The sequence below is a fragment of the Gopherus evgoodei genome, chromosome 10, assembly GCF_007399415.2.
Source record: "Gopherus evgoodei ecotype Sinaloan lineage chromosome 10, rGopEvg1_v1.p, whole genome shotgun sequence".
In the NCBI taxonomy this organism is placed as follows: domain Eukaryota; kingdom Metazoa; phylum Chordata; order Testudines; family Testudinidae; genus Gopherus; species Gopherus evgoodei.
Genome location: NC_044331.1, coordinates 73,849,558 through 73,869,257, shown reverse-complemented (window position 1 = coordinate 73,869,257; position 19,700 = coordinate 73,849,558). Strand labels below are relative to the sequence as shown.

The following is a 19,700-nucleotide window of genomic DNA, read 5'->3' as shown; positions in this document are numbered from 1 at the left end:
GAGACTTGCTGTACAAACTAGCCACCTGTTAACGAGTTTACAAGCCACACGCGGGGGTGTCTTGTTTCTTTCATGTGTCTCACATTGGAAGTCAGACTGCACTTGACTTTCTGATTTGGGAGATGGGTAGCCATCCGCAATAGGATGGTGAATTTGAGAATATAGGTTGGTTTAAAAATAATGATAATAATAATAATCCCCACCTGAATAGAGCATGCAGTCTCTGGACACAGCTGGAGAGTGTTTGCCATTAATACCTAGGTGTATGATAAATGTTGGGAAATTGGGAGTGAGGCATAACATGACAAGTCGGGCACATTTTGTAGTAATCAAAGAGGAGTTCTGAATTTTTTAATATCCTTTGGCCCACCTTGGTACTTGGCATCTTCCTTTGTTCACAGATTTTAAAGGGTGCCTTGCCAGCACTTTCTTGCGTTTCGTGGGGGTTCTGTTCTGCCTTGGTGATTTCCCTGTGGTGGGGCGTGGGTCTCCTGGAGAATCTATTGAATCGTTCTTTGCCTCCTGGGAGTCATGTGGTCTGGTCTCCAGGCTCTGTGTGCACGTGTGCTCAGGTGTTTTAAGTTACGATTGTTGTTATATTTTAACAAAAATCATGGGATCGCTGAGTCCTCTAACAACCATGACAAATCTTCCACCTGACTACACCTGGTAACACCCCTGTGCTATAGGTGTATGGAAATTGGGATATGCCATAGCAGAGGGGGCATTGTCGGTTATAAGGAAGGAAGATGATTTGTGCTACACCTGCTCCAGTGTTGCATACCTTTCCAAAGATTGCAGTTCCATCCATAACATCCCCGTGGCCATCCATCCATAACATCCCCTTGTGTGGCAAGGTGGACCAGTGGATTGATCCAGGGCAGGGCCAGGTGGGCAAATAGTTGTTCCAGCAATCAAAGCTGGAGAGGACTAGGGAGTGAGGCAGGAGTGCCAGGGTGAGCCCGTGTGAAGATTTTCACAGGTTTTTTCTCCCTGCAGGATGTGGCCAGGCTCATAGTGGAACGCTCCACCATCATGTCTCATCTCTTCTCGAAACTCTCATACTGTGCTGAGTCAGAGGCTGTGCTGGTTGCTCTGCTCTCCATCTTCTCTTGCTACGTTAAGCGCATGCGCCAGAGCAAGGAAGGGGAGGAGGTGTACAGTTGGGTAAGCATCTCCCTCTATTTCTTTGGGTCCTTCTCTTCCCTCTGGCTGTCTGCATCTCTCTAGCTCTCTTAACATTCATATTTCTGTGCTTTCTTTCATGGTTACTTATTTTGCCTTCCCCTCCTGTAGTCTGAGTCCCAGGATCAGGTGTTCCTTCGCTGGACTAGTGGAGAAACAGCCACCATGCATATTCTTGTGGTCCATGCGATGGTCATTCTGCTGACGCTGGGACCACCTCAAGGTTAGTAATGTGCGTTGAAACCGATTCACATGAATCACTGCTCTGAGTCATGGATGTAACTTCCTCCAGCCTTCACGATCCTGGAGAAGGAGTCAGTTGGGTCCTCACCCTGCACTGCTCAGGAAGCCAGGACACTTAGACTCGTAGACTTTAAAGTCAGAACCATCGTGATCATCTAGTGTGACTTCCTGCACTTTGCAGGCCACAGAACCTCACTCACTCCTGAAATAGACCCCTCACCTCTGGCTGAGTTACTGAAATCCTCAAATCATGGTTTAAAGTCTTCAAGTTACAGAGAATCCACCATTTACTCTAGTTTAAACATGCGAGTGACCTGTGCCCCATGCTTGAGGAATTGCCTTCTTGTGAGGCATCTCTGATATTGATTGGTACTCCCTGCAGTGTCCTCAGCTGTCTATATCAAAGCCGATAACAAAACCTACCTCTCTTCAAAATGCTGCATACTGCTTTTACAGCTTCACTAGACGCTCCAAATACCTGGCTATGTGGCATATGTGCAGAAGTAACTTGCATCCCATCCTGGTTATTGCTTCTTGGTCATGTCTAGCTCAGTGCTTGCTGTGAAACCAAGGAGCATGGACTAAGAAGTGTGACATAGAGTTTAACATAAGAACATAAGAACGGCCATACTGCGTCAGACCAAAGGTCCATCAAGCCCAGAATCCTGTCTCTGACAGTGGCCAATGGCAGGTGCCCAAAAGGGAATGAACAGACAGGTTATCATCAAGTGTTCCATGTCCTGTCACCCAATCCCAGCTTCCGGCAAACAGAGGCTAGGGACACCATTCCTGCCCATCCTGGCTAATAGCCATTGATGGACCTATCTTCCATGAATCTATGTAGCGCCCTATTGAACTCTGTTATAGTACTGGCCTTCACAACACCCTCTGGCAATGAGTTCCAGAGGTTGACAGTGCATTGCATGAAAAAACTTTCTTGTTTTTGTTTTAAACCTGCTACCTATAAATTTCATTTGGTGTCTGTATTCTTCTGTGTTGCTGTTTGTTATAACTAGAGTGCCGAGCAGTGTACAAGGTACCTCACAAACAAGGCATGTTTCTGCCCCGGAGAGCTTGCATTTTAAATACTAGACTAGACAACAATTCAGAGCAGCAACCAGAGGAGATTTATGGGGCAGGGAGTGCAGGGCTTACAAATTCACATTTTTCTGGGCGTATTGCGAGCCTGTTAAGATTACAAAGAAACGTATGTGTTACTTTTTTCTCTATTTGATTTAAGCACCTTGTCTCTGCTCAGCAAGTAACACAAAATATCGTAGGAGCTGTTGGGCACATTTCAAATCCATTGTTCAGTTCAGCGGGTTATGTTTGAACATTGTTTTTACTGGCAGCATCCAATTTTAAAGATACTGATGGGAACTTTCTTCCCCAGTGTAGCGTGGGAGCCAGGCCATTTGGCATTTGGCTCACATTCTTCTTACCAAATTTAAGATTGTCTTTCGTTGCTGAAACAGAATGGTTGTTCGTGGCCTCTCAGCAAGGAAGTGACCTGGTTCATGCTGAGAAGGATGGGGTATATCAGCATGTATAATATGCATGTGGAATAACTTTTGTAACTGTTCTTGTATGCAGGGGAAGGTGACTTTTGCGCCTTGCTGGACATTTGGTTCCCAGAGAAGAAGCCCCTCCCCACTGCCTTTCTTGTTGACACGTCGGAGGAGGCCCTGCTGCTTCCTGACTGGCTGAAGCTGCGCATGATCCGCTCGGAGGTCCCTCGCCTAGTGGATGCAGGTGAGTGGGGCCCAAGGGACACATGCTGGGTGTTGGGTTGCCAAAGCCAGTGAAAGATTTGGAAATGCTGCATTGAAAAATTAGTCCGTCTCCTTTTATTAGCAGTCTTCATCCCATAGGTGCTGTAGATTCCTCTGGTGGGGTCCCAAGAGATGAGTGCAGGGATAGAGGGGAGTGTGTCTTGTTAGCAGATTTGAATTTCTTTCTTTTCAGCGGAGAGGCTCCAAGCACAGGCCTCTTGCCTTTCTTCACTAGGCTGTTTGCTAAAGGGCTTCCACTGCCCTCCAACAGAGACTTAGGGACTTTGGGCTAGTCCAAGCGGGGACGTGTGTAGACCAGTGGTTCTCAGCTCATGGGCCATGTGCGGCCCAATCCTCACACAGCTGCGGCTCATGTGACATCCTCAGGGCTATACAGGTAGTATATATATTGTGTGGCTGCAGCCCACATAACACAGAGAGAACTGCGTATGTGGCCCACAATGGTAAATAGGTTGAGAACCACTGGTGAAAACTCTTCACTTCCCCCTTATATGCTAGTCTGTGTTATCTACCTACAATCCCTTTCTCTTCCGGGGGGAGGGGTGCACTTGTACATGGAGATTAGTATAAAGCATTTAAGGACTGGGGCCAACTGACGTCAGGCTCCCGCAGTTCAATCCAAGTGGAAGGTGAATAAACAGCAGCATTCAATCAAGGGGAGAGGGGAAAGTCTTCTCTAGGCAGCTCTCCACTCCATCCTCTAGCCCCCTGTCACAATGCAGGCTGTTCTTTCTTCTTACCTCTGAGCTCTGTCCATGCCTGTCTTGTACTGACTGTGGCTTTGGCATTTGCACCAGGCCGGGGAACTGTTCGGCCTCTAAAGTCTTCTTAGAATTGTACTGCCAGCTTGACTATTGAGCCCTGCCACTTATTTTAAAGGGGGCAAGGGATGTGGAATTAGAGGACTTTCCTTTTACTTAAACCAAATGCATTTCTATTCCTTTGACTGAATTAAGCTGCAGAAAACATACAACTGACCACTAGGGCGAGCGCATAGCACATGATAATGCTTACAATGTCAGTAGCAGTGCCTGAATAATATAAGGATAGCTGCATCTTTTAGCATCAGGTGGCTCTTCATTGCTGTCTATGCTTTGCATTCAGAGGTTTTGTCCCTTCCTTACTAATTAAATGACAGCTCTCTCACCAGTGATTGAATTATTTAATAATTCCTGCCTGCGGCCATCAACAGAGAGGGTGGCAGTTATTTTTAATACAAATGATTTGGTTCCTGAGGTTTTGATCAAATTAAATGGAAGATCAAATTAACCCTGGGGTGAATTAACTGGAGAATGCAATAAGAGGGAAAATTTGTGCAGAGTCTGTATAGGGCAAAGAGAAACCCATAAGCAGCTGTCAGTGTTGGCTTAAGGTCCTATGCAACCCTGTTAGTAAAGGTGTCACGGATGGCATGTCCAAAACCACATGGACCTGCTAATGAACATGTCGTTCTATGTGTGAGTGAGTCAGAAACCTGAGGATTCTGACTGGCCATGTGTGTGTTTTTCAGCATTGCAGGATCTGGAACCGCAGCAACTGCTTCTCTTTGTTCAGTCCTTTGGGATCCCAGTCTCCAGTATGAGTAAACTCCTGCAGTACCTGGATCAGGCAGTGTCCCACGATCCACAGACACTGGAGCAGAACATCATGGACAAGAGTAAGATCTTAAGATTAGGCTGTCTAGGAATCTCTCTCTTTATAGACCTGCTGTTTAAAACCTCCTTTGTTAGTTTGAATCATTTTGCAGCTTCCTTGTAGGATCCAAGATAGCTCAGCCTGACCTCTGTCAAGGCCGCCTTCGCGCCATTGCTGTCCATGGGGACCTGTCTGAGTAGGCTTGGAATGTGTTATCTCAAGGGTGTAGCATTTTCTAGCTTGGCTCGTGAGAGATTGGGGATTGTTTGAGGGTGATTTCTGGTTGTCTCAGAAACAGGGTTTGTTCTTGCTGGGGTTTCTCTGCTTACTCGGAATGCAGAGGGGTGTGTAAATTCCCTGCAGAATGGGAGCTGTTTAAATGGCAGCATCTTGTATCTGGTTTCATGTTTTGGCCTTTTTCAGATTACATGGCTCATCTTGTAGAGGTTCAGCATGAGAGAGGAGCTACCGGGGGGCAGACCTTCCACTCCCTGCTCACCACCTCCCTGCCAACACGCCGAGGTATTGCACAACATACACTAATCACTCTCACAACAAAGAACTGACCAATCCTCCACCTCAGCCTTTGTCAGGCCCAGACCCAGTCTGTCTTTCCAAAGTGTGGGTCGCTTTGTTGTCCTTCAGGCTGCTCCCAGGCTGAAAGAGATCAGTCCCCTTCCTACAAACTGCTCCACCAATGGACACCAGCCCCAGCTTGAACTTCCTTATCTCTGCTCCTGGGCTAGGAGAGGAATTCTGGTTTCTCTGGAGGATTTTATTACAACAAATTCTACCCTTGTTTTTTTGCCCATGTTGTTTAGCTCCTCGTGTTTGCTCTAAGGAGAAAAGGCTGCTGTTTACCTTTTCTACTGGTTTGGGGTCTGTAAAACTGGGGCAAATCTCTTCATTTGGGCCTAGAACAGTGTTCCTTTAATCTCTCTGCAGACAGTGCTGACACTCCAAAGCCCAAAACTAGTCCTGAGACCCCACAAGGACAGAGCAGGATCCGGGCCTTGACTCAGATCCGGGTCCTGGGTCCTGAAGATGACCTGGCGGGCATGTTTCTTCAGGTATTGCTACTGCATCTGTTACGTAGAGAATAGGTTTGTCTGCAACTCCTCTCTTCTGTATCCCTGAGCCCAATAGCTGCAGTGCCTTTTCCAGACTCAACACCTACATTCTAAGCCTGGTTAGATGAACCCTGACCACTTGCTTTCACAGTGCTTGGGGGGAGGGAGTATCAGGAGTCTTATCTGATCTATGTAGACACTGCTTGGCCTGTTCCTCCCTAGGTCCCTAAAATATTTGGAAAGCAGGTACTGTTAGGTCCCCTCTAGTGTAAACCGTCAGAGCCAAGTGTGATTTCTCCATGTCAGGGAACAACCCTATGTAACCAGTCCCCTGAGGCAGTGGCTGTTAATTGTGCAGATGGCCATTTTGTGTTTGTTCTTATACAAGCCTGCCATCTTTCAATATTCTGTCAGCTGTTCCCACTGAACCCGGATCCCCGGTGGCAGAATTCGAACCCGCGCCCCATCTCCCTGGCATTACAGCAGGCACTGGGTCAGGAATTGGCTCGCATCCGCCAAGGGAACACACAGGTGACAGGGATTTCAGTGCGTCTTCTCCAGGCAGTGGCAGCCTTGATGAACTCTCCACATAGCGGAGCTCTGGTGATGGCCATGCACCGAAACCACTTCATCTCCTGCCCACTGATGCGTCAGTTGTGCCAGTACCAGGTGAGCCATGTGGGAGTGGGCACTTGTCTAGCATGGTGTTGGGGGCAGAGAGGTAGGGAGCAGTTAAGCTCAGATCTTTTAGAAACCAGCAGCCTGTAGCACTGGCAGCCTTGCTCTTCGGGACTGGTAACTGCAGTACAGGAACACCCTAGAGTAGCCTTCAGAGCAGGGAGAGATTTACCTTATGAGATATACTGTATTAGTGAAGGAAGGCATTGAATTAGATCTGCATAGTTCTGCATCCTTGCAAGTGAGTCCTTCCAGATGTGCTTTGGGGATATGCAGGTCACAGTTAACATTCAGTGAGCTGGGGTTCCAGGTAGCCTGTCTGCTGTATGTGTCCATGCATGCTGCAGGTGTTATCTCCTTGTCATCTTCGTACAAACACTTCCCACCACCAGGACTCCCAGCTACACCTGTAACTTTTGGTGTTCTCTTCCCAGCGCTGCGTACCCCAGGACACCACCTTCTCCTCACTCTTCTTTAAAGTCCTCATGCAGATGTTGCAGTGGCTGGAGAATCCTGCTGTGGAAGATGGGCCTCTGCGTGCTCAGCTCAAGTCCTTTGCTGTGCAGTACTCTTCAAGGCATAGGATCAGTGATGGTAAGAGGCATTAAACAGAGTGGGCATCCCAGAGTGGACAAGTGGGACAGAGAACGGTCAAAATCAGAACCTGATCCTGAGTCCAACGCGGCTGTTTTTCCATCCCCTTTCTGATTGTCATTGTTTCAGCATGTGATGAGCAATATAGAAATGCCCAAGACTGAAAAAGAAAGGGGGAGATTAGGTTGTGCTTGTGTCCACGTGTTGTTCAAGTGGCATTAATAGGGACAGGACACAGCCAAAACAATTCATCATTAGGATGATTTGCAATGGAGGCCTATCAGCTGTTGGCTTCTTAGAGAGCAGGCCAGTGGGATTTGGGGGGAATCTCAGGACTGTGGAAATCAGAGTAGTTGATGATGTGTAAGTAGTTGTCCTTGACTGAACACTGGCAAGAGACTGCAAGGTGAAACAGTTCCACCCCATTGTTTGTTTTGCTGGCCATCATCTGGCCAGGTGATCTGGAGAGCACAGCCAAAAGTACAAGCTTGAGGTTTGGACTTAGCTGCCTTTGAGCTGACCATAGGGTCTTCTAGCCATATATGCTTCTGATGCTGGCACCCAGCACTCTCAGTTGGGGTTTTTTGATAGTAATGAAAGTGCTCGTGTGTGCAGGTTTCAGATGTTAAGCTCTTAGAAGAGGAGTCACATGAATTGTTTTCATGAAAGAAGCCACAGCATGGCTGACTGAATGATTAAAGGAGGACCCTAGTGTGGCTTAGTGGTACTGATGCTGTGATTCCCGGCAGTTCGAGGTGGGTTCCTGCACCTGGCAGAGGCACTGACGTTCCGTCGTGATCCTGATGTGATCAACTCCACTGTACGAGCCATCATTGCAACCCTGAAATCTGGAGAGAAGTGTAATGTGGAGCCAGAACTCATCAGCAAAGGTATAGCTGTCCTTCCGCCCTGCCTTCTGGAACTGCCATTGGTACTGGGGACAGAACAGAGATGTGCGTGCTTGCTCCAGTGTTTGGTGGGAGAGCAGAGCTGGGGAGACTGCCTTTGCTCTCCTGGATCAAGGGTTCTGACCCACTGGAAGGTTGCTCCTGTCTCATTTTACCTCCTTTTGTTGCATTCTATCATGTTGGTTTATAAGCTGCTTGGGACAGGGATAGGAACTGAGGAACACCGCATACTGCTGGGTGCTGCTTCCATAGTGAATAGTAGAGTATCCATAACTTCTGTAGAAAGAGGGCAGTTCCAAGACTGCCCTGTCTCCCACTGAGATTCACTCTAAGGGAGTGCAATACTAACTGGCTTCATGAAAGATACAATCATCTGGCTCCCCAACTCCCTGCTGCCTCCCAAAGCCCAGTCTCTCTTTCTCCCTCTGTTAGTTCTTCAAGGTCTGATTGAAACACGCTCTTCTTACCTGGAGGAGCTTCTGACTGTCCTCTTCTCGGTTACCATTGAGACCACAGCCAGGTTCCCTGCCATGAGACCAATTGCTGTGGTGAGTTCTCTGCTACTCCAGGAGAAAGAGGAGACACTTGTGAAGAAGGAGCTGGATAGCAGCAGGTGAGTCTTGGGATGATTGGTATTGGTCACTCGGTCTGGTTTTGGGGCACCTTTCCTGATACTTGTACTGTGCTCTTAGTGCTGAAGCTGCTCGTCTAGGGCCCTCCTCTGGCCTTCTCAATGACTGGCTGGAGATGCTGGACCCTGAAGTAATCAGCAGCTGCCCAGACCTCCAGCAAAAGTTGCTGTTCTCCTGGAACAAGGTAAGAATCTCTCAGCCAGGAATTAATCTTAAACAGACGCCCCTTTCTTTAGTCACAGCCTTCAAGTCTGAATCCCTCAGTCTGTTCTAGTGAGAGAAAGGGTCTGTTCTGCTCCACTGATAAGAGCACACTGTACGCCAGTGATCGCCAACCGGTTAATCACAATCGACTGGTCGATCCTAGAGGATCTTCCTAGTGAGCGGGGCCTCAGGGAAGGGGCGGGGTAGATCCTGGGTTGCCCTTAAATTCAAAAAGTGATCTTGGGCATAAAAAGGTTGGAGACCCCTGCTATACACAGTGATGCCAATTCCAGAGCGGGCCTGTAGTGAATTCTTCTCTGGGTGGGATTTTGCACTCCATATCACTGCCATCCTGGAATCTTGGCATTTCTGTAGCCCCCTTCTCCCAAGCTCTCACAGCACTGTACAGATATCAGTTACTTAGTCCACAACAGACCTGTGGCTAGGTTTTCTCACCTTTTTACAGATGGGCAAACAGAGGTTTGAAGAGGATTACTTGCCCAGGAACATGCAGGCCCAAAGTCAAGACTGGAACCCATCAGTCTTGGCTTCTGATCACTTGCTCTAACTGTTAAACTTCACTGCTGCTCTAGTCCTCATTTTTCATGTTCCATGCATAATCTGTATGTGAGCCCTCCTGTGCTACTCCTACTCCCTCTACCTAAGTGTCCTAAAATGGATTCATATTTCCATCTCTCCCTGTTCTCTCCAGACTAAAGGTTATTCCGGGTCTCAGGTGCCCTCTTTTCGCCCATATCTGTTGGCTCTCCTAACTCACCAGTCCAGCTGGACAACACTGCACCAGTGCATCAGGATTCTGCTTTGCAAAAACCAGGAGCAAAGGTGAGTCTTTTTCAGGTACCAATATTATATTCTTCCAAAGCACTAGTGATTTGGAGAATCTGTCGACTTGGCTATGGTATCTCTAATCTCAAACCCATTGACATTTTTCTGTCTTCTGGCAGGTTTGACCCGACTGCATCCTTAGATTTCTTGTGGGCCTGTATTCACATCCCTCGGATCTGGCAGGGAAGGGACCAGAGAACTCCTCAGGTAGTGGTTTAAATCCTGCACAGTCCCTCTCAGGATGGGAGAAGGGAAGGTGCTTTTTGTACTGCCTGATTTTCCATGGTGTTTTGGGGGACCAAGGGGTATAATAGCAGATTTGCTGCCTGCTCCCCAGCGCGTTTGTAATGTGCTGTGCTGCAGTTACACATGGGGATGGTGATTCACAATGTTGGTTCAGAATTGATGCAAATAAATGTAAATTTGCTCAGACATAAAACTTTCACTGCAGCAAAACAAATTTCTGGTTGTAGCTCTTGCAGAAGCTGTTAGGAGTTGTAGTGAAAATGTAGCCACATAGCTACACCTTTGCAGAACTAACTGCCCAGTAGGCAAGTACAGATGGAGTGAAAGAATAATTCCTCCTTTGGGTTGGCAAGTGCAAGCCAACCCCAGTGGGGAGCTCTTTGACCTAGTTTGTGTAGTAGATGAATTGTCAGTTCCTTCCTAGCCAGATGCCAAGGGATGGAAGTAGATGCATTGTGAAAAATTGGGGTACAGGAGGGAGGTGCAAAGCCCGTCATTTTTTGGGGCAGGTGAGGGATTATATTTTGCCTGGTTTCCCAGCCCTGGGCATGGTGCAATTTTTAAGCAAGGTACAAAGGGAGTTTTTGTGATGTAAAAGATTATCTTCCTGTTTGAGAGCGTGTGACTAAGGTTATTGCCCCAGGACTCCCCTTGAGACTGGCTGTGCTGTGTTACAGAAACGTCGAGAGGAGTTCGTACTCCAGTTAAAGGCGTCAGAGTTGATCAGTTTGGTTGAGCTGATCTTGGCTGAGTCGGAAACCAGAAGCCAGAATACAGAGGAAGCCTCCTGCACGCTCATCCAATCACGGCTACCCCTGTTGCTCAGCTGTTGTCATGGAGACCTGGAGAGTATTAAAAAAGTAACAGAGTATCTGACAGGCTGTATCCAGCAGTGGGGCAGCAGGTGAGGATGCAAAAACAAATGGCAGCTTGGCTTGCACTCAGCAGTAATATAGGTGGCTATTTGGGCAGCCAGGTGACCCAAATGAGGCTTGCCAAGGTTGCTTTGCTAGGATTGCTGCCTTTCGGGATGCATCTAGAAACTGCCCGGTATGTTACCTTCGTGTCAGCTTGGAAACATTTTTACTCTGAATGTAACACTATGGGCATCTGTATTTCTCTCTTCTATAATTCAAGATCAGATTGCTCCATTTTACAAATCAAAAAGTGTTTCTCTAGCTGCCAGCCCTGCAGCCATCCTCCCACCCCCCTGGAACTGGAAGTCAAGTGATGTTCTCTCTACCTGGTACCATTGTCGCTGGTAATCCGTTCTGCAGCTGGAACTGAGCTGACTGTTTTTTGATGATTGTGCTGAAGGCAGAATGGAGCCCAGCCTGCTCTCTGAAGCTATACAGGCTCTGCAGTGCTAACAGGAAGAGAGCATATATATGTCAGTAAATCTAGCCGATCTAAATCCTGGACTTGTCTATGGTAGAGCTGGAAAAGACTTTCTAGGTTATTTGATCTGTCCCCCTGCTGATGCAGGATGTGACTCAGCCACGTGGAGAGCAGGTGTGCTGAGTCAGAATGGGCCATTTTGTATAATGACTTTTGACTACAATTACTTTTTAAATGAGGGATTCACTCTTTGATGGTAGGATTTGCATTTTTAACACTGATGTTGTGTGGAAACTCTGCTTTCTGGGATTTTAAGAGGGACTTCCTGGTTGCCATATGCCCAGTGGCAGCTTTACAATTGCAGTGCTTTCTGCTAGAGAATCGGAGGCAGTCTCACTGAAAAGCTCCATGGAACTGCTCTGAAAAGCAGGCAGCTCTAAGAAGGCTATCAAAGAGTGAAGTGCTATTAAGACAGCAGCACGGTGGTGGGTTGTAGTTATTTGCCTCTAGCTGTTCAGTATGTGCAGCTGGGGAGGAGCTGAGTGTGGATATTAAGGGCTCTGATATGCATCAGACACTCTCTCCTGGGCCTAGGGATGTAACCATGTATTGTCATCTCTTTTCTCTTTCAGCTCAGTGGGAAAACGCTGCCAGGACCTTCTCCTGCAGATCTACCTGCAGCTGCCAGAGCTCCTTGTGCCTGTGCCTGAGACACTGCTGACCAGGGAAGGGACCGCAGACAGCAGTACCTGCAAAGTAAGGAGTAAAGGGACATAGAAGCAACAGAGTTTGCTTCGCCGTTCTTTAAGTCTATGTGACTAGCATTGGAGCTGAGTTGATAGACAGGTGGCAAAAAGAATGAACACACTGCCTTGGACTGTAATTTTCTTCATCTTGATCCCATGTGGAGCTCCCACCTTCCGCTTGCCTTAACTCCAGAACACACTGGACTTTTAACATTTTGTCCTTGTCTAAACCCCGGCAATCTAAAGACTGCAGGTTTTTTCCTGTATGAAAAAGGCTTAATTAACACGCCTGCATTCTCCCAGATTGTGTTAGGCACCTTGTTGTTATCTGAGAAGGAGAAATGTGCAGCCTTCAATTCCTGCTTTCATGCCATTCGGGACTTGGTACTGTAGATCCCTTGCTAGTTAGAAGGTTGATGGCTTATCCCAAGTCTCACCTGAAAATCAAATTTAATTTTTTTTAACCCACTCCCTACTTAAAAGGAGACTTGGAACCCCACCAATAGGCTGAAGACTTGCTCCTCCACTGAAATTTTTTTTCTTACCTGTGATTCTTTCTAGCTTGATGCCCTGGTTCACAGATTCATCACCCTCCTCGCAGAAGCGAGCGATTCCAAGTCAGCTGAGAGCCGTGTGTGGGATGCCAACATGGCATGCCGGAAGCTAGCTGTGGCTCACCCCATCCTTCTGCTTAGGTACTGCCCTTCTGGCCCTTCTGTTCACCAGGCCTGTGGCTGGAGCCTTTTCAGCTGGACCTCTGTGTCAGTACTAGCATTCACTCCAGAACAAGAACGACATTCCCACTGCAGACCTGATTATAGCCTTGGAGCATGCTCCTGTGTATAGAAGAAATTATATGGATAGCAGACCCACTCAAGCCATTTGCTGGCTGTCTCTCCTGATGAGGTGATGCCTCTGCTAGTAAAGGAGTCCCTTGGAGGTGGGCAGCAGAGAAGAGAAATCTGGTGGGAAGGGGGATTTGTCTGGTTGTGGACATAGGGATCAGAGCATGAAATTTTCCAGAGGTTGAGGAGAAGGATGAGTTGAATATCTTACGGTTGATTCTGTTACTCAGTTGCTCTGGGAGGGCTTTGGAATTTAATGCTTTACTTTTACATTTCAGACACTTGCCAATGATTGCAGCTCTGCTTCATGGGCGGGTACATCTCAATTTTCAGGAGTTTCGACAACAGAACCACCTGACATTTTTCATCCATGTCCTGGGGATCCTGGAGCTGCTTCAGCCACAGGTGTTCCAGAGTGAGCACCAGGGGGCACTATGGGATTGTCTTCTCTCCTTCATTCGCCTGCTGCTGGTAGGAGAACATTGCCTTTTACAGACTACATACAGCCAGCCAAGTACTAGGGAGAGAAGTTAGTGTCTGACCATCTCAGGGTGCTGTGTGTCACACTTTACATGTGTGTATACTGTGTGTGCCTGTACAAATACATGGCAGTGTGCATCAATGGGGAGGGGAAGGACAGCATGTGGATTTCAAGCTCCCCGTGGGTGTTAGTGCTTTCAGTTAAGTGTGGTCTCCCTCCATCCCTCCAGAATTACAGGAAGTCTTCACGTCACCTGGCTGCCTTCATCACCAAGTTCGTCCAGTTCATTCACAAGTACATCACGTGCAATGCCCAGGCAGCTGTGTCTTTCCTGCAGAAACATTCTGACCCGCTCCAGTAAGTGTTCTGTTCTGACCTTACTCCCATTGCTCTGGTGCCTCCCAGCTGTGACTGCCCACCTACCTGGCATTAACTGTCTGCCAGCAAATTCAGTCATTTTTGGTGATGCACAGGCAAAGGGCCATCTTTTGGGATTGCTGTCCACCTTATAAATAAATTAATTGCTGGAGACACAGTCTCCTAACCAGATAGGAAACAACAAGAGCAAAGTTACTATTTAGCTTTTATTACAGTGCTTTTCCCCTGGAGATTTCCATGTGCTTTTAAAAGGTACATGAACAATAGTGTCCCTTTTACAGGTGGGAAAAATGAGGGACAGGACAGTTCAGAGACTGGCTGCAGCTCACACAGACTCCAGGAATAGAACCTAGGTTTCCTAATTCTCACACATAGGGCACTGCACTGTTTTCAGGCAGGCAGCAGCAGAGTTCTCCCCTAGACTAATGGATATAGGGTCCCACCTTCAAGTATACGGGACACCCCCTTGGAGTGAGGGAACTGGAGTTGCCATAGCTGCTTCAGCAGTTCTGGCTGCTGTCTGTTTTTTGTCTTGTCTGCTGATGCCTCTTTGTCCACTGCTTGATTCCGTCTTCTCTACTCTTTATTCTCCTTCCCCTACAGTTACTTTGCTCCTTTTCCTCACATGTTCACTTTCATACACGTACTCTCAGCTTGTTCCTTCTCACACCCAGATGTTGAGCTGATGGTTGCTGTTTTATGCCAGAGATGCCTTTTCTTTCACCTTAGTGACCTGTCATCAGATAACAGTGACCTCGTGATGCTGAAATCGCTCCTGGCTGGGCTGAGCTTGCCCAGTAAGAGTGGTGTCTTGGACAGAGGCTCTGAAGAAGAAAAGGATGGTGAGTATATGTAACTCTTTGGGCTAGATCAGTGATCCCTACCCCTGTGCTATGCTTTGGAGCTCTGTTGCTTCTATGTGAACTTAATCCTGAGCTCTGCAATCCCAGCCCTAATAGGAGAGTGAAGGGGGGACAAAAAGGAACTGAGAGTGAAGATTGTGGCCTCATAGACATTCTTGTGAGGAACTGGTCAGCAGTAGTAAAACCAGTGCCTGGGAAGGGGTAAATGAAGACTTCTCACTTGCCATAACTCTTGGAGCTTCCCAATGCAGTGGAATAGCAGCACCAAAGGTATATATTGCTAGGGGGTCTGATCTCCTTTGCTTGTCTTCAGGCTATTCCTTCAGGAAGATCTCCTAAGGATACGTCTGCTCCTTCCCTGCTCATAGACATTATCCTGACTACTGATAGAATTGTCCCTTAGAAAATTCTGTGGGTGTTACAGGTGCTAAGGATAGTTACCTCTCCCTTTCCTCTATGAGCAGATGCCATGGAAAGGGGACAGTAGACAGTGATGTAATCCATTAGCTGGGAATGCCAGATTTGCCTTCATTTTAAATGTGCAGAGAATGACTAGGAGTTAACTATTTCTCTCTATCCCAGATGAAGCAGCCACCGGCTCTCTGCCCCTGGTTAGTGTGTCCCTCTTCACTCCCCTCACTCCAGCGGAAATGGCACCATACATGAAGAGACTCTCCAGGGGCCAGGCTGTGGAAGGTAAGTGGGGACAGCTTTCCCAGAGCACCTCATAGACATTACAGACAGGAATCACTCTACTCAGCTCCCCTGGGCTGGAACATGGTAGCTGCTCCCTGCCACGCTTCCCGAGAATGATAGACCAGAACTACAGGGAGCATATAGACAAAAAATCACCTGAAGCGGTATTTGGCTGGGACAGGAGAAGCTGGCTTGCAGCCATGAGCCCTGTGCAGGGAAGCCGCCCACAGCCAGACAAGTTCATCTAGAATTGAAACCATAGCTTATGGGCTTCGAAACCATGCGGTCCCTGTAAGAGAAGCTGTGAGTCTCCTAAAACCACTATGATGAAACATGATCTTGTTGCATCTCATGAGCTAAACAAGGTTGTTTGGATGGGAGACCTCCCAGGACAGCTGAGGTGCTCTGGGAAGTGGTGTGGTTGATTCACTAGGTAGTACTTTGCTCAGGGTCAGTACTGAACCAGTGTGCCACCACTGCATTTGGGGTGCGGTGTTGCTGGAAGTGCCGTCTTTTGGATGAGATGTAAAACCTTTAAGTTCCAGCACCCCATTTTTGGTTATCAAAAATCCCTTTGTGCTCTCCACAGAAGTTCAGGCTGTTAGCATAGCATCCTAGGGAGCTACAGTTTGCTTCTCTAAGGTTCTTTTAATATCATTTACATCCAGTATTCTTCACTATCCTGATCTGTGACATTACTGTGTGGGGTTAACCCACTGCTGGCCAACTCGGAAATAGGGGAAGTGAACCTTGCGTGTGCATGGTTTGCAGATTCGCTTATCAAGATGTTGGGGTATGAGGCCTTATATAAAGATCACTCACTGTTGCAATAGAAATTGATCCAGAACTGAAACTTGCCACAGATAGCAATGATAATAGCTAACGTGGCCTCTGCTGGGGCAGTTCTGGAGGTGTTGATCTATAGTACAGAGCATCCTTCTAAGCTCCTCTTTGAAGCATCATCTCTGTCTTTTAGCTTTGTATGCCAGGTTGAAAGACTTTTTAGCTCAGCAGAGGACTCTTGTGTTTGAGACAGATGTTCCTTTTGGGGCTTTGCTGACTCCACTGTGTTGGTTGGATCAGTGAAGGAAGGTTACCCTTTTCCATCTATGGCTTCCCCCCCCAGATATCCTGGAGGTGCTGAGTGACATTGATGAGATGTCCAGACGGAGACCAGAAATTCTCTCCTTTTTTGCTGTGAGTATATGTAGCCCAGAAGTTGCCACTGGAAGTTCACTTGCTGTGAGAGGGGATTCCTTGCAGCAGAGTCTACCTTGCACAGTTTATTCAGGTGTTCCCTTCCCTCTGCGTTTTCAGGTCATTATCATGGTGTCTCTGGGTAGGCCAGTTCTGAGGAATTACCTTCTCAGTTAGTTTAGACCTTCAGCTGCCACATGAGTGTGTGCACTAAGCGTTTTACAGGTTTGTGCTCTCACACATACACGCACGCTTTCCCTTGCCTTCTCTTCATTACGCTGGGTCCCTGTCACCCCATAATATCCGTCTAGAGAGAAAGGGGAACAGTTCTGCAGGAAAAACTTAGTGATGTAGATCCAATTGCCCTGTGTAGAGCAAGAGAAAAAACACTCTGGATCCTTAAAGCATTCACAACTGACTGATCTGACAGATAGAAATCCACTGCATGTGACCCTCGCTCAGCATTAACCTGCCAGATAGATGGGTAGCAGGCTGGAGCAATGCTACACGGGTGGTAACGTGAGTCTGAAGGGCTTGTTCTCAGTGTCGCCATGGGATCTCTTGTTGATCAGCCTTTTCTCTCCTCAGACTAACCTGCAAAAGTTGATGAGCTCTTCAGAAGAGTCCTGCCGGAATCTAGCCTTCAGCCTGGCACTGCGCTCAATTCAGAACAACCCCAGGTGAGAAATGAAGGTATCCATGAATGCCAGGCTTCTTCTGAGTCACTTCCTTCTCTGTCAGCCATGTGCCCTGCATTGTTCTGTGGGGATTGTAGTGACGGTGCTATGTTTTGTTCCCAGCATTGCTGCTGACTTCCTCCCCACTTTCATGTACTGTCTTGGCAGCCGAGACTTTGAGGTGGTACAGACAGCGCTGAGAAACCTGCCTGAATACACCCTTCTCTGCCAAGGTAGGTCTAGGCTTCTGCGTTTACTGCTGCACACTCAGCTGTGAGAGGCTGGAAACTGATTTCCCCGAGGATCTCCTTCAACTGCTTTCAATGTCGGATGTATTTTTGTCTGTGTTGGAAACTGGAATTTCCTCAGAAGTTCTTGATAGACATTGGTGCATGGTTCGGTGCTATTTGCTGGCCTGCCCAGTGCCAGTGGCAGCTTCGCTCTGAACGCCATGGAAGGGATTTATTTCAAGGAGTCCCCGCGTTGCCAGCATTAGCTTCTCTCTCAAATAGTTCTGATCATGTAGCAATTTTCCTCTTTGAGTTAAGGTGCTTTGTATCCATCAGATGCTTGTCTGGAGTGTTAATTATATGTCTGGGGGTGATAGTGTGTAGTTCCTGCCTTTCCCCATTTGGAAAGTTTAAAACTTAGTTTCACTGCACTGATGTTTCTCTTGCTGGGACTAGTCCTAGCGTTTCGTGTGTGCCATATGATTGTTACTGGTTAGACCAGTTCTCTTACCCTTCTCTTTTCCCCTTCGCAGAGCATGCAGCAGTATTATTGCACAGGGCCTTTCTGGTTGGGATGTATGGACAGATAGACACCAGCTCGCAGATTTCAGAGGCCTTGAAGGTTCTGCATATGGAAGCCATGATGTGAACATCGATGCCCTGGGAACTGATTTGTCCGGTTGAATTGAATTGTTGTGAGGAAGCACTTGTATTCCAGCCCGCGGGCTGCGGGGGGACAAGAGAGAGTGACCATGGATTGCCGGCCTAAGCAGAAGAAGGAGAGCTCATGCCCGGGGTCTGATTGAAGGAATACAGGGATAGATCCTACTTCGGACATCGCTTTGGTGGGAGCAAAAGGGCTTCTGTGCATGGCGTATTACAGGGGACCACGTCCTTGGGATCTCGGATGGCATTTACCACTTCCTGTTTGGCTCTGGCTATGACTTCAATCACCACCTTGCATCCAGGAGACCATAGCATTTGGCATAGGGGAAGGGAGAGTGCCATGGGGCTCTCTAAGCTTGGACCTCTGGATTGTCCTTTGCATGCTGGAAGGAACACAGAAATCTGTACAGAGCAAGAGACTCATTGTTACTGATTGTGATTCCTTTTTAAATTAAAACTCTTCTAATTCCCATTAGGCTCCCTTTCTCTGCTCCCTGCTGGCATTACTGCTTCTCGGCGTTAGGCTCGGTCCTTCTCTGAGTACCTCTCTAGGCTCTCTCTCCATCTTTTCTTTGGACGGCTGTTCCGCAAGACAGGACATTTACAGAAAACCTGCTTGCAGCCCTTTACAGCCAAAGCTCTTCTTTGCCAGAAGGGTTTGTTTGCTCCTTGTTCCTTCTGCACAAGCAGAAAACCATTCTGGAGGATGTGGAGGTGGGCCCAGCATCAGTTGGATTGAACCTTCCGTGCTTGGGCTGTGGCAGCCAGCCACATTAAGGATTCCTGTTCATTATTATTTTTGTATGTCAACAAAGGGTGCCTTGCTGCACCCACAGAAACACCTCCATGGCAGCAGAGTATACACAGAAAGCATCTTTGATGACCCAACAACCATTTTCCCTTGGACTGAGTGCACCAGTATCCCTGCAGACAGACTCCTTCTCTCCAGGTGGGAGGGCAGACCATGTGGCTTGATCCTTCAGTGTGGATTCCTGTGACAGCAGGAGCAGAGACTAGTAGGTTCCCCCTTCCCCTTTCAATTAAACACATCTCCTAAGTCTCTGCTTAATAGGCCGACTGTCCTATTTCCTTCCCCTTGGTCTCTTGCTGTACCCCAGGAATGGTGTTAGTGCAGTTTTGGCTTAATGCAGTGTAATCAGTAATGACTAAGGTACGGCTCCTTTCGCCTCTAGGTCTGCAGGTGGTAGAGATGGTCATTGTGCTCTGGTTGCTGTTGGGCAGTGAAATGCACTGGTGGGACAAGGATGCACATCACAATTGACTCATTTGTTAGCATTCTCAGCAGAGAAGCCAAGACCTGAGGGTCTGCACTGCAGAAAAAAGTGTTTTCTTAACCCAAGTGAACTAACCAGTGTTAAGAATGCTTTTTACAGTGTAGACATCGTCTAAATTACTCTCCCTCTGTCAGGGCTGAGGCAGCAGAGGGGAAGCCTGTACTGCCACTGCCTTTTCTCTGCCTGCTCTGAGGATAAGTAGAAGACTTTGCTCTCCACTGCTGTTAGTCTGGCCTCTTTTCACGTGCCCTGGG

General features: G+C 47.7%; 1 protein-coding gene across 2 annotated transcripts in view; it reads left to right on the top strand.

The window, feature by feature from the left end:
- Positions 1 to 19,215, top strand: part of INTS1 (integrator complex subunit 1) — a 35,981-nt gene extending 16,766 nt beyond the window's left edge. For both annotated transcript variants that reach the window (XM_030577227.1, XM_030577228.1), the window contains exons 25-48: positions 1,000 to 1,167; positions 1,297 to 1,408; positions 3,022 to 3,180; positions 4,732 to 4,878; positions 5,280 to 5,378; positions 5,802 to 5,926; positions 6,341 to 6,595; positions 7,039 to 7,198; positions 7,948 to 8,088; positions 8,539 to 8,719; positions 8,799 to 8,922; positions 9,655 to 9,785; positions 9,908 to 9,995; positions 10,712 to 10,938; positions 12,005 to 12,128; positions 12,680 to 12,813; positions 13,242 to 13,434; positions 13,674 to 13,801; positions 14,552 to 14,664; positions 15,268 to 15,381; positions 16,508 to 16,578; positions 17,167 to 17,258; positions 17,379 to 17,488; positions 18,019 to 19,215. In XM_030577227.1, the coding sequence (XP_030433087.1) occupies positions 1,000 to 1,167; positions 1,297 to 1,408; positions 3,022 to 3,180; positions 4,732 to 4,878; positions 5,280 to 5,378; positions 5,802 to 5,926; positions 6,341 to 6,595; positions 7,039 to 7,198; positions 7,948 to 8,088; positions 8,539 to 8,719; positions 8,799 to 8,922; positions 9,655 to 9,785; positions 9,908 to 9,995; positions 10,712 to 10,938; positions 12,005 to 12,128; positions 12,680 to 12,813; positions 13,242 to 13,434; positions 13,674 to 13,801; positions 14,552 to 14,664; positions 15,268 to 15,381; positions 16,508 to 16,578; positions 17,167 to 17,258; positions 17,379 to 17,488; positions 18,019 to 18,134 (3,312 nt within the window). In that variant the 3' untranslated portion in view covers positions 18,135 to 19,215. The remainder of the gene's footprint in view (positions 1 to 999; positions 1,168 to 1,296; positions 1,409 to 3,021; positions 3,181 to 4,731; positions 4,879 to 5,279; positions 5,379 to 5,801; positions 5,927 to 6,340; positions 6,596 to 7,038; positions 7,199 to 7,947; positions 8,089 to 8,538; positions 8,720 to 8,798; positions 8,923 to 9,654; positions 9,786 to 9,907; positions 9,996 to 10,711; positions 10,939 to 12,004; positions 12,129 to 12,679; positions 12,814 to 13,241; positions 13,435 to 13,673; positions 13,802 to 14,551; positions 14,665 to 15,267; positions 15,382 to 16,507; positions 16,579 to 17,166; positions 17,259 to 17,378; positions 17,489 to 18,018) is intronic.
- The last annotated feature ends 485 nt before the right edge of the window (positions 19,216 to 19,700 follow it).